This window comes from Rhodamnia argentea, chromosome 1, assembly GCF_020921035.1.
Source record: "Rhodamnia argentea isolate NSW1041297 chromosome 1, ASM2092103v1, whole genome shotgun sequence".
Taxonomy (NCBI): domain Eukaryota; kingdom Viridiplantae; phylum Streptophyta; class Magnoliopsida; order Myrtales; family Myrtaceae; genus Rhodamnia; species Rhodamnia argentea.
Window position 1 is genome coordinate 36,165,838 of NC_063150.1, and position 13,713 is coordinate 36,179,550.

The 13,713-nt window shown below is 40.7% G+C and overlaps 2 protein-coding genes across 2 annotated transcripts; both read right to left on the bottom strand.

The window, feature by feature from the left end:
- Nucleotides 1-525: 525 nt before the first annotated feature.
- Nucleotides 526-3,873, bottom strand: LOC115726491 (cation/H(+) antiporter 15). Its single transcript, XM_048285640.1, has 3 exons — nucleotides 3,407-3,873; nucleotides 1,947-2,954; nucleotides 526-1,834 (listed from the first exon to the last, which is right to left on the bottom strand). The coding sequence occupies exons 1-3, from the start codon at nucleotides 3,611-3,613 to the stop codon at nucleotides 545-547; spliced, it is 2,505 nt and encodes an 834-aa protein (XP_048141597.1). The 5' UTR covers nucleotides 3,614-3,873; the 3' UTR covers nucleotides 526-544.
- A 494-nt stretch (nucleotides 3,874-4,367) lies between these two features.
- On the bottom strand, nucleotides 4,368-11,822 carry LOC115726489 (histone deacetylase 14, chloroplastic). Its single transcript, XM_030656380.2, has 9 exons — nucleotides 11,711-11,822; nucleotides 11,291-11,502; nucleotides 10,646-10,720; nucleotides 10,178-10,279; nucleotides 9,359-9,430; nucleotides 5,888-5,944; nucleotides 5,477-5,728; nucleotides 4,981-5,162; nucleotides 4,368-4,868 (listed from the first exon to the last, which is right to left on the bottom strand). Exons 1-9 carry the CDS (start codon nucleotides 11,751-11,753, stop codon nucleotides 4,568-4,570), a joined length of 1,296 nt encoding a protein of 431 aa, XP_030512240.1. The 5' UTR covers nucleotides 11,754-11,822; the 3' UTR covers nucleotides 4,368-4,567.
- Between the last annotated feature and the right edge of the window lie 1,891 nt (nucleotides 11,823-13,713).

Sequence of the window (13,713 nt, forward strand, 5' to 3'; positions counted from 1 at the left end):
TCTGCAAACGTGGCTTTGATGTATTGGACATATCCGTCCATTGTTTGATACGGACGAGCTTGTTCGAATGAGTCATGTTTCACGAACTAGTTGTTCCTAGGAAGGCTCAAGATGTCCTTTCTATTCTGATACCAATTTAGAGAGGAAGCATGGAAATGAAGGAGACAAAAACATATTTCAGTTACCGAGATCTAGTAAATGATAAGAACACAGATTCATTCTGTACACTGGCTTGACAATGCATCAAGCCTGACGAAATACAGTCCTTTCTATTTTTCACCACCAAAATTCTGTGTACATATCAATTTGAAGGAGTTATTGCAGTCGTCAAAATCTACAAACACATTCCCCGGTTAGTCGCAAAAAACAAGAACCGAAACCAAATTCTGTCCGTCCTTCTTACCCTGCTCAGTGGTCACACTTGCCGTATATTGTCCTTATACAGCTAAGGCCGTTGTCTCCAGAGTTCTCTTTCCCGAATCAAAGTTTGATTTATGGTTCCCTTTAGGATCCTGAGCTGTCCCAAGATACTGCATCCTGAAGCTCAAGGGCTATAACCCCGTGGTGGTGGTGGTGGTGACCGACGATTCATATGGCCGAATTGAAGGTCATTTGAGTCCCCAGGGCTGTCTGGTGTTCCAACGCCTTCTCCCTGCGGTCCTACACCGACATACTGTTGCACTACGAGTACCGAAACGGTTGCCGCGAAATCTGATGATGCTAACAAATCTCCAATTGCTCCAAGTTCGGGGCACTCGCTCCAGTCCGTGAGCCCTGCTGTGAGTGGCGATATCATCCCTTGCCCTCTCCCCACTATGAAAAGATCGTGTGAACTATCGATCGACCGTATTGCCGCGACTGTCTCCTCCCCATTGTTCACTATCTTCTCAGTGTAAACAATCGACTCATCATTTGCATTCTTCATCCTGAACTCGTTTACATACTCTTCGTCGAGCTGCTTATCCTTGTCACTGTCTGTCACAATTGATAAGATCCTGGAGTCACCCAATTCGTTGGTGGACCCGGCTGTTGTGTCAATCGCCTCCTCACCTGGCACAAACCTCATCACCGTGAGGTTGATTCCGGGATGTTCACACATCCTCCATCCATACGCTAATGCCTCGCGATCATCAGGTCCCCCGAAGAACAAGACTGCAATATGATGGGCTACTTGGTTCGCTGCCAAGCGGGTAGACCCATTTAGGCCTCTGTCTACGAGAATCCCGACAGAGCATGGGCTGTTTGCCAGTACATTTTGGTTGATCATTCTGAAAGCGGGGTTGGTGGCTTCCATCCCTCCATCAACCGTTTGCTGTTTGTGGAAAGGGATGATGATGAAAGCCGCTCGCTTATCCTCTGCCAGGTTGCAGATGTCCTCGTGCATCGTGGAGTACGGTGATATGGCTGTGAGAGGCTGGACAGTTACACAACCGGCATGTTGTTCGTAGTTTTCGAAGGCATTGATGATGTGGTCAGACTGAGCCTGTGTACGGTTCAGGGCCGGTCGACCTGATTTCCGAGTATTGTGGACAATGAGCATGGCAGATGCACGCCCAGTGAGCTCGACTAGGTGGAGCACATAGACACAGATTGGAGATTTTTTGGTGGGGTTGGAAGCCTCCAGGAGGTTGATGATTGTTGGCACATTTCGAGGTGTGTGGACGCAGACAAGCAATCGAAACTCCGAATCGGGCTTCGACCTTTGAATAGTTCGACGTTTATAAGGTATGAATCTCCTGGCAGGCCTGTAAATTACTGTAACAGCTGGTGTGATGATTGCGGTGACAAACACGGCTACAATCACCATGGCTGCAAATGATTTGTCATCCAAAACCTGCAAAATCCCAAGTTTCATTTCATCTTCACAGTCCACAATGGCTTGCGCAAACAGACGATAGCACCCCAAAGCTGAATTTTATGCAAGGAATTGCAAGTCATGTTCATACCTTTTGGTCCTTGCCCACATTAAGAATAATCATTTCGACTAGGCCCTTGGTGTTCATGAGCAAACCAAGTGTAATTCCTTCTCGGACCGGCATCTGGTAGAATGTGGAAACTATGAGAGTCCCAGCAATCTTGCCTGCGCTGGAAAAAAAGATGATGATCCCTAGAACCACCCAGCTTGTCGCCCCCGCAATCTTGCTTACATCTGTCCTAAGCCCACTGATTGCGAAGTATAGAGGAAGCAGAAGCCCCGAAACGAAGTCCTCAAGCTTTTCGATCAGAGTAACTCCCAGTGGCCCGTTTGGAATGATCAGTCCAAAGACGAATGCTCCGAAGACAGAATGCGTTCCTATGGCGTCTGTAATGAAGCCCGATATCATTACCCCGGTGAGAATCAGGCATATGTAGAATTCACTATAGGTTTCTCCCTCTGGGGTCCGCCGAATCATCCAGGCAATCGCGGGTCGCACTATGAAAATGCACACGAGGACAAAAGCGACGCTAGATAGCACCACCCACAGAGATGCAAGGGTAGCACTCTGATTTTCGGCCAATGCAATGGCCAAAGCTAGGAGTACCCAAGCGCACATATCGTTGATAAGAGCAGACGACATTGCAACCCGTCCTAATTCCGTGTTAATTAGTTTGAGCTCGGCAAGTATCCGAGCAAGTACCGGAAATGCAGTCACTGAGAGAGCTACCCCGAAGAACAGGATATAAGTGCCTTGGGAGATGCCTTGGGAGATGCCTCCTCCCTTAGTGCTCACCAGGAAGGAGAAACCGACTCCGAATAGGAAGGGCAGGATCATGCCCGCAAGGGCAATTGCTATAGACTTCCTCCCCGTGCGCTTGATCACCGATATGTCCATCTCTACTCCAACCAAAAAGAGGAAGTAGAGCAGCCCCACATTTGCCATCGTCTCGAGCACCATCACGCTTCTGAGTGGGAAGATCGTATTCGCAAACGTCTTGCTCCTTCCGAGGACCGACGGCCCTAGCAGTATTCCTCCCTGTTTCAAAAGATCAAATCTAATTAAATGTGGTTATCAGCATGAGTTTGAAGTCGACGACCAAGGAAAAACACATGTGCATGCAGAAACTTTTGCAGCACCATACTTCTCCTTTTGCCTCTTTGCAATTAATGCAGTGGCCTGATTCATGTCAAATTCCCCTATGTTTTGATAACAAACGGGATTTAGGCGATTCTTCTGCCGCATTAACCTGGAGTCTATTGATGAAAAGATGATCAGCAAATGCAATTTGATTCGTTGAATGATGATAATACGATCCACTCGAAAAGCAGTACCCAGAATTGGTCATTGAATCACATCCACCTTGATGTAAGGAAAGAAAAACACAGGTTCATGAAGTTGTCGCGCATTGAAATTAATGGTCGGAAATCGCACCGCATTTCTTTTCTTCGCTGCCAAAAGTGACGTTAAGTTACCATTGACCAACTTACCACGATCTCGGAGATAACTCGCGGCTGGCGTAAAGGTCTGAGTATGTACACCATAATGCGCGTGACGACGACCACCAAGGTCAATTGCAAAATGAAGAGGGGCAGGGAATAATCCAGGGGATTATCACCCTGCCATATGCCGTTCGTGGTGATCATGGTCGGCGCGTAACAGACGATCGAGTCTTCTGATTCGTTCGCATCCGCCATCGCTTGCTTTATCTTCCTATTCCCTCTGTTGTTCCTCCAACAAGACTCCTACCACCTAAATACCACCTGCTACTTCGACAAATGAGTCAGAACAAGATGTTCATGGCAAATTTTGCAGAGCAAGATACGAATTTCTTCATCATCGTTGGGTAGATTTTCGTGTTCTTTTCCCTTTTGGGTTCGTCACGTGAAGAGATTCACGATTGCTGCTGGAGAGAGAGAGAGAGGCAGGTAATTCGTTAACATTCCTTGGCTAAGCGACCTATTGGGTGCTCTGGGTTATGTGGCTAAGGTAGTTGTGGATTGTGAAGATGCCTCTTTTTAAGGTTAAGGCACATCACACGTTATTACCTGGGAGTCTTGAATCTCAAAGCTGGCGGTTCATGGTGTCTTTGAGATGATAAATTCTTTTCTATCATAACTGCATTTCAGACATGATTGCCCTTCCTAGTGCTTGTAGCAAAAACCAGATATAAAGAAAATGGTTTAGTTATTTCGATTAGGTAGCGACCCGACTGACTACTCTTCCATGCACTCCATCCAAACATTGCGCATAGGACAATGATTCGGCAGTCTATTCAAAATGGGAAAGGCTGAATGTTAGCCATTCAAGTCATGGACCGTGGACATGGCCGCTCCAATTAAGTAATGAGACACATCGAGCCATGAAAATCGATTAAATCGGTGATTTATAAACAGAGACCGATTTGAATATTTAAAATAGTTTTTTTTTTTTTTGGGTAAGGTACGAATATTTAAAATAGTTAGCATTCACTTTATCATACATGTGCGACATTTGTATCTGTGTATGTATGTATGTATAATTTTCCCTTTAACCGAAAATCCGTATGGCATGGTCCCAATACAACTTAAGAGACTGCCTAGTTGGTTTAGCCGTACATCTGTTCTACTAACCCTACAGAGTGAGACACTTCATCAAATCCTTGGGAACATTCACAATGAATGCAAGTGCTTCACTCTCTGTATTGCTTGCTTCACCTTGGCCAATGGTTCCTCGTACAATATCGCGGGGTCATCGAACTTAGACGCCAGACTCGGCTCCCCAAGGAAAGCTCGGAAAGAGTCCGCTACAGAATAAGAGAGTGATTGGAGGTTGTATCCTCCTTCCAGAAAGAAAACGCAGCGTCCCCCGCAAAGTTCTTTTGCAAGTTGCTTGATGTTGGAGGCGAGTGCGTAATAGGTTCCCGTAGTGAACTGCAAACTTGCTAGTGGATCCAACACATGAGCATCATACCTTCAGTTACAGACAGACAGAGACGATGTCAGACAGTTGATGGAGCTCAAAGAAATGCACAGAATTTCATGTTCTCCTCAGTAGAGATATGTAAAGAAAATGGCTCTCTCACCCGGCTGAGACGAGGATGATGTCTGGATTGAACCTTTGTGCACATGGTGCAATGACTTCATCAAACACAGTCCTCATAGCAATGTCTCCAGAGCCCCCAGGTAATGGCAAATTAAGGGTTGTGCCTTTCCCATCTGCAACACCTATCTCATCGATTTTACCCGTACCAGGATAGCTTCCATCCTGCAAAACCGCAAGGAGTAAAGTACATGGTCTTTCATTTACATTCCCTCAAGAGCTAAGTTAAGAAAAACTTAAAAGTATACTAAGGTCACTAACTGCTGAGCACAAAGTTTGGTTTACATCTCTCTAAGCGAACTTGGAATCAAGTTACTTTAAATAAGGTAATGGAACCCTGGGAGTAAAAGGGAAACTCTCTTTGAAACCTTAAAATGCAGAAGTATTTGCTTAGCTGCCCTCATCTTGTCAATTATAACTCAAAAGATCGAAGAGTTCAAGATACTTGAAATCTAGAGAAAAATCCACGCCAATCTTACTTGGTGTGTCGAAAGAAAGAATATGTCTGGATCATCATAGAAAGCATCGTTGGTCCCATTTCCATGATGAACATCAAAATCAATAATGAAGACGCGCTTCAATCCATGTACACGTTGAGCATAGCGAGCAGCTATAGCTATGTTTCCAAAAACGCAGAAACCCATTGGCCCTTTTGGAATGGCATGGTGGCCTGGAGGTCTAATCAAAGCAAAAGCTGTTGGTGGATTCTGGGTGATTCTGGATGCGTCTACCTGGGAAATGTAGAGTTCAGTTTTAATATTAATTTACTTCTTCCTTCCATAAATGAAGTGTGTTTTTGCAAACAAAACTCAGCAATCACAAAAATAAAGACGGCAAACGTGGTGAGATCTAAACATAAAAGAGACTAACGTGCTGGATTGGGACATCACCACTGAATCAACTAAAGCCATTCCAACTCCAGCTGCAACAAGTGACTCCTGGAATGTCTGCATTTGAAACCATCACTAGTTTAAGAAAGCACTTGATGAGGTTATCCATGCAGCTATGAGATAACTTTGAGCTTGGTATGAAGAAACCTACCAGTGACGTCTTTACTACATGCAATTGGATCATAATTTCATAAGATCAAGGATATCACTTTAGGTTGTGTGCATTTTATCACTATATATCAGCTGAGATACTCTCACCAAGACAAGATGGTTAGCAGGAGAGCTGCAGGATGGACTTCTACAGGACACTTCCAGATTCGTTTCTTGTTAAGGAGAAATGCTCTCTCATGACATTCCTCATTAAAAGGACAGCTTATGAACATATTGACATTGACTGTTAAAGAGAAGTGATCTCTCCTGACATTCTTCATTAAAAGGACAGCTTCTTATTTAAACATATTGACATTGTCATGGCCATTGCTGATCATACTTCTAATAAACGATCCTATAGACTGGTTAGCAGCCCCTCGTGCTCTCGACACAATATGCTCCTAAACAATGAAGTACTCTGGCTGACTTATTTTTCCAGTTCAACAATCGATATAATCAGTTTGACATGATCTAATCTATATAGACAGTATGATAGATTCCTCTAGTTTGCAACTATAGGTTGCACTTCATACCATCAACACATTCCAAGAGACTGCAAGATTGCCCATCAAAGCTTATGCATTCAAATATGCATTTTAATTTTTTCTGAATAAATTTTTATCGAAGCAGAAGATTACACATAAATCAATCAAAAGTATAATATATCTTGAAAGAGAAACTACATTTTTTAAGGAAAAAAATTTCCATGCACTTGCTACCTTTCATCATAGGGATTCTACATTTGACGTACTTCGAATCTGTGAGAGAACTATTGAAATTCCATTATTTAGTAAAGCAAGATATTTACATTGGTATTCAGCAATCAAACTGAACCCTAACAGTCCTAAAGACCAATTTACCCTTTATAGTTCTAACACTCCCCCTCAAGCTGGAGCATGATATTAATCATGCCCAGCTTGTTACAAATATATTCTCTCCTCTCATTACCCAGAGGTTTAGTAAAAATGTCTGCAAGTTGTTCACCAGATTTAACGTGACTGGAAAGAATCATTCCAATCTGTAGTTTCTCTCAAATAAAATGACAATCAACTTCAATATGCTCTGTTCTCTCATGAAACACGAGGTTGGTAGCTATATGCATTGCAGCCTTATTATCACACTATAAAGGCATAGGAATTGAAGCTTTAAAGCCTAAGTCAGTCAATAACTGTTGAATCACACTAATTCACATGTCACTCATGTCATGGCTCTATGTTCCGAGTCAGCACTAGAGCCGGCAACAACACTCTGTTTTTTACTCTTCCAAGACACCAGATTTTCTCCAACCAAGATACAATAGCCAGTAGTTGATCTTTTATCATATGGAGACCCTGCCCAATCATCATCAGAAAACCTTCGACTCTGCTATGACCATGGTTTTGGTAAACAATTCTTTCCCTGGAGTCTTCTTCAAGTACCTATTACTGCATCCCAATGAGATGTACAAGGGGAAGACAAAAACTAACTTAACACATTAACTGGAAAGGCAATGTCTAGCCAAGTAATTGTAAGATAATCTCGTTTGCCTAATCTCGTTTGCCTACCAATCTTGTATATCTCTCCGGATTATTGAAAAGTCATCCTCCCTCAGAAACCAATTTAACCCATTCTTCCATGGCTAAATCAACAGGCTTTGATCCCAGCATACTTTTCTTAGTGAGTAAATCTAGTACATATTTTCGCTTAGACAGAACAATAACTTTCCGTGACAATGCCACCTCAATTCTTAAGAAATACTTCAATTTTCTTAAGTCCTTAGTTTGAAACTGTTTCTGAATATAGATCTTTAGTTCAACTATGTCAACCAAGTCATCTCCCATGTTGATAATATCATCCACATATACAATCAAGAGCAACTTGCCTTTCTCTGACTGTTTATAAAAGAAAGAGTGATCATTGCTACATCTAGACAGTCCAAAAAAAAGTACAATCTCAGAAAATATTCCAAACCACGCTCGTGGAGACTGCTTCAAACTATACAAAGGTTTTTTTTGGGTTGCAAACTAGTCTTCTAGACTTCCCTTAAGCAACAAACCCCGGAGGTTGCCCCACATAAACTTATTCATTGAAGGTACCATGCAAAAAGGCATTCTTGATATCAAGCTGAAACATGGGCGAATTATAGGTGGCAGCAAAAGAGATCAAAATACGAACAGAAGTAAGCTTAGCAATAGAAGAGAGTATTGAGATAGTTAACCCTATCCACCTAAGCATACCATTTCACAACAAGCCTCGCTTTTAAGCGAGCAAGAGAACCATCAGGACTAACTTTCACAACATATACCCATCTGCAACCAATAGCAATTTTACCTGAAAGAAGAGGTACCAAGTCCCAAGTTTAATTCACCTGTAGAGCCTTTAATTCTTCTTCCATATATGTCCTCCAGCCAAAACTTTGTAATGGCTCAGATACAGACTTGACGACAGGATATTGTTCAATAGTAGATAAAAAGGGTCGAAAGGAAGGAGACACAAGAGAGTGAAATAAAATTTGCAATAGAATATTGAGTACAAGCATGTGTATCTTTGCAATGAGTAAGAAGATCAAGATCAGACACGAGAAGGACCAGCTAATGGCGGATCCGAGACAAAAGATGATGTAGTAGTAATAAACTTGTAGAGGAGGTGGTTCCTATGTAGATACTAGTGAAACAGCTAGAGCTACTAACCGAATGGTTGTCACATGCAATTCTTCATCCAACTCGGACATAGTAATTGGAACATCATAATAAGGAGTGGATTCAAAGAATGAAACATCAGTAGTTCTGAAGTATTTTCTCAGTAATGGAAATAGCAACGATATCCCTTTTGGCACCCTCCATGAAGACGTTTATATGGAGCAACCTCCGGGGTTTGGTCTAGGTTTGTGAGGCTAGGTCTGAGCTCGTCGGGGTTGTACGACGCCAAGGCTTGCCGAGTTTGGGTCTAGGTTTGCTGAGGCTCGACAGATCTGAGCTTGTCGACTTCGGAGGTAGTTGGTGGTCGATGGCGGTGGCTGGTGGTCGACAGTGGTGAGTGACTACTCTAGGGTTTCAACATGGCTCCGATACCATGTCAGAGAAATATTGATATTCCATTACTTAGTAAAGAAAGATATATACATTGGTATTCAGCAACCAAACTAAACCCTAACAATCCTAAAGACCAATTTACCCTTTATAGTTCTAACATAAGCAATATCTTACATGACCATAACATGTCATAGCAGTGGTAGAAACCAATTTGTAAACACGTGGCAACCATTACAGTTGAACTAATGTATAAAACTGGATTTACCAACAATACTAATTCTTCCTAATGTGACATAATAGCCAAACTTACAGTAGCAGTGGCATACGTTGGTCCAGAGCCTTCAATGTAGATGATGCCCTTTTCTGAAGCCTTGTCCATGGCCTATAAAATAAACAAGTTCATCAAACTTCAAGCTTTGGAACATGCTACCAAAGAAATTGTACAGCCAAAAAGTCTTTTAAAGCAAATTTATCTGAGAACATAGAGGAACACAAAAATACTAGTAACAAATGCATTGTACACTAACTGTCTGAGTTGTCCAACGAAACATGAGTACCAAAAATGAGAATCTCAATTCAGCAACTTGGGTAGTCTAACCTTGGAAGCCTAAGAGCTCAACAGAAAACTAAAATTTTGCTGGTGACCGGTCCCACTCAGATGGATTCAAGCATCAGCTTGTTTGTTTGTTGTCAAATTTTTTTATTTTATCTTTTACTTTGTAATGTAATGCCTCGTTATATTCACTGATTGCCTTATGTCCAGACACCCCCAATCAATTTAACAATCAATCATTTGCCGTGTATAACTTTCCTCTTTCCATTTTACAAGTAGTTAGATATTGTAATTAGCAATAAAGCAGGGCATGACGAAGAATCAGCATTCCTCCCTCCCTCCCTCCCTCTCACATGGCCACAATTTAAATAGCTCTACAACCGTCCATACATGCTTTAATCGATTTCTATGGCTGTCAAACTACATGGGACAAACAAGCAAAACTCTTATAGCAAAGGCCAACTTTTCTTTGATGCCAAGAACTAACATTACTGCTTGTGAATGACGTAATGAAAGACAAAAAGCAAGGTGTGAGCCAGATAAAACTAATAGAGGTGACTTGGTGAGAGAAGCTACCTTCTGAAGACCCGATACATAAGCTCTTGTGTGAACATGCAATAGATCATCCACAGAAGCAGGCTTAACAATTGGAAGTTCAACAATGTCATCACTGCGAACCTGTAAGAAAAATCATTACTATTTGGTGCATTGTGGCTTTATGGGCTATTGTATGGATACTAAAGCCTTGGCTTGATGGCAGCATATGTTGGGTCGTCAGTAATATTTTCCTCACATTAATCAAAAATAATTTTCCTTGAGTTGCTGAACAAGCAGAGATTGGATTATCTACCTGCCAGATTTCAGGCACAATTGAAAGCTCCACTCATTATATTATGAATCGAACTTAAACAACATTTCTACAGTTTCTGGTCAAAGTCAATTAAGAAGTGCAGGACAGCAGATGTAAGAAAAAAAGGCAATCTATAATTAGTAAGAATAACTAAAGCGTGATTGATGGGATCATATGTAAGAGGAGTGCGATACCTTTGGAGTGAGTTCCATCTTCTCAAGAGCTGTAACAATTGCTGGGACCCTAAAATGGGATTCAGGATGGGACTCCTGCTATCGGTACATGCAGGCCATCATTAGAACATATTTGAAACCACAAAGCGCAATTACAAACAAGAACAGGGGCCAATAAAAGTCCACTGGCGCAAATCTTGAACCAAACACAGAAAAGGAACAAGAGCAGCTCAAGACATGTTCCATCGCAAATCTCATTCCATGACAATCGATTATCATTTTAATCTGAATCCAATCACCAGCTTCTCAATGGCTGGACGTTGCTGCAGATATTTTTGGGTGATTTATGTTAATTGGCAAATGCTGCAATACCACCGAACTAATCAACCAAACCTTCTCGAGGATCTGATAACAGAGCTACATGAGTGATCATCTAAACTCAAACTTCCAATTGAATTATCTTGAAGAACCTCGTGTCAGTTTGTCTAAATCTCAAACACAGAATCACCATTCAGACACCAAATGAGGACAGACTAAGCCAGGAAGCAATACGAACAAGAACCGACATGGTATAACACTGACATGATCCGATTATTAGACAAACAGTATCCTCTTCGAGAGTAACATTCCGGTAAACCAAATGAAGAATCCAAAATCAAGCCCAACCTGGTTGTGACCCATGGCGGGGGCTACACCGTAGATAACACGCGCAGCAGCCAGCCGCGGATGCTTCTCCTTCTCATTCGAGCAACGAACCGGACCGCCGATTCCCGGCGAACTACATCTCCTCCAAGCTCCCCGAAATTTGGAGTCCAAGTGAAATCCAGCACGACTTTGCCCATTGCGAATATGATTCCACCCCCGAAACACCACATTCCCTAACACGAACCGACAGGTGTTCCTCCGCCATTAGCACGAGGCTAGAGCATGCGATATGAATTCACTCGCAGAAGTTTCATCAATCCATTCAGTGGCGCCATGAAACATAACGCCGTGCGATTGCCATTCGCATGCAAAGAACGCAAACGAAAGCAAGAAAGAAGCGAGACGAAGAAGAAGAAGAAGAAGAAGAAGAAGAAGAAGAACCAGCGAGACAGGAAGAGCGCGGGGACGGATGAAGAAGCTCCATGTTGTGAGTCTGGAGTGTCTCTGCCAGACCGCACACACTGAGATTATTTATTAATTACTGAATTTTATGGATTTCTCCGGATGAGCTTATGTAACTGGCAGCCAAGCAACACCAACACGTGATCCGACCAGACACAATATTTAAAAAAAAAAAAGAATTTTGACATATTAGACACGTTCTATATTAAATATTTATTTATATACATATATTATTAGTGAATTTTTTTCTTTTTTTATTAAGGATTCACTATTAGATTTTTTCGTGTTGGCTACGTATATTAATTTTGAGTTGACTGATTATATGACTTGAGTATATATATATATGATAGATTTGTATTTTGATTTTCAATTTATTGAAAATTCTTAAAATTGGCCACATGCTTGTTGAAATGTTGAACTTGCATTTCGCGTGTCTAGAACATCGACCACGTGTCGGTCGCATGTCAAAAGGTATTCGACACAATACAGAAAGTGTCCAAAGAGTGTTGATGCTTCCTAAAGCGGCCGCAGCCCAAAAGAGAAATCCGTTTTTAGTCATAAATTATTATTATTATTATTATTATTATTATTATTATTATTAGTTTGGTCAGAAGCTAAAAACTATTTCAAAAATAAAGATTTTCGTCATTTTTAATTCATGAAGTTTCTCTAATTAAATTTACCGAAGGCTACGTTTGCTATCATCCTTTTCTATCCTAATTACCGCTTCAACACAAATTGAACATAATTAATATCGATTGATATAAATTTTCCTTCTAATTTGGCTTTGATAGTAAGTTTAAAAGTAACAGTATTTTCGATCTCCAAAATCTGATTTCAATTTACAGAATTCAAAAAGGATGAAACGTGTGTCCTATAGAGACCTTGATTTATCTTTTTCGTGAAAACTAAAAATAAAAATATGAAAACGATAAAAAATAATAATGATGAACTTAAATCATTTTTGTATTTTTCCTTGTTGAAAATTCAACTTGTCGTCGATGGTTACTAATTTTGTTGTTCATATGAATTCTACGAGCTACCTTATTGTTGAAATATTCGGATGTTTATGGGATTTATACGATTTTTATATGCGTGCGATTGCGATCCACATTTATTTCTCGACGTGGACTTTCTAATACTTATACTATTCACATAGTGACACCAGCGATTAAAAAAAAAATTAGAAAGTGACATGATCACTTCTAATTAAAAGCCGAGAGCAATCAACGAATTTTTTTTTTTTACAGATCAATATTCATATATAATTAGATAAAGCTCGAAAAGAAAAAAAAAAAAAGAGGGGGGAAGGGGATAGATAGGGGCTTCTACAACCTTAGAGAAATTGACGAGCCATGTCAAAAAAAAAAAAACTTAAAAAGGATATAATGAATATAAGAATTTCCATCGGGGATCAAAATTGTATTTAATTATTAGAATTAGGGGTGGGCAAAAGACACCGCCTGGACCAATCGGCTCCGCTAGATTCTCGGTTCCATAAAATTAGAACTAGTTATTTTTTATAGGAGTGAACGATCTCGGGTTCCATATAGGTTTTAATTGGAACCTCGAACCTACTCGAACATGTTCATCGGTTTTTTTTAACCTAAAACTTACTTTGCATACCTTGGAACTTGAAACTCACATCGTCACAAGTTCCAGGTCTACCCGATTCCACATGTATTCATAATTGAACGATTGCAATGAATTATCATGTTTAATAATCACCACTTGCTGCTACAATTTAATAACTAAAACTCATATTTAGATGCATGAATAAATAAGAAACATTAAAAAATTGAAAATTACATTCATATATATCACTAAATAGAAGCTCCAACTAGTGTTTCCAAATTAGACACTCATCATCGGACAACATAAAATATCGTAGGATCATACAAAAACATATACCAAGAAAAACACAAAAACTTGTTACACATTCCAGGTTCCACTTACGTAAAACTTGGAACATATTTATTGGA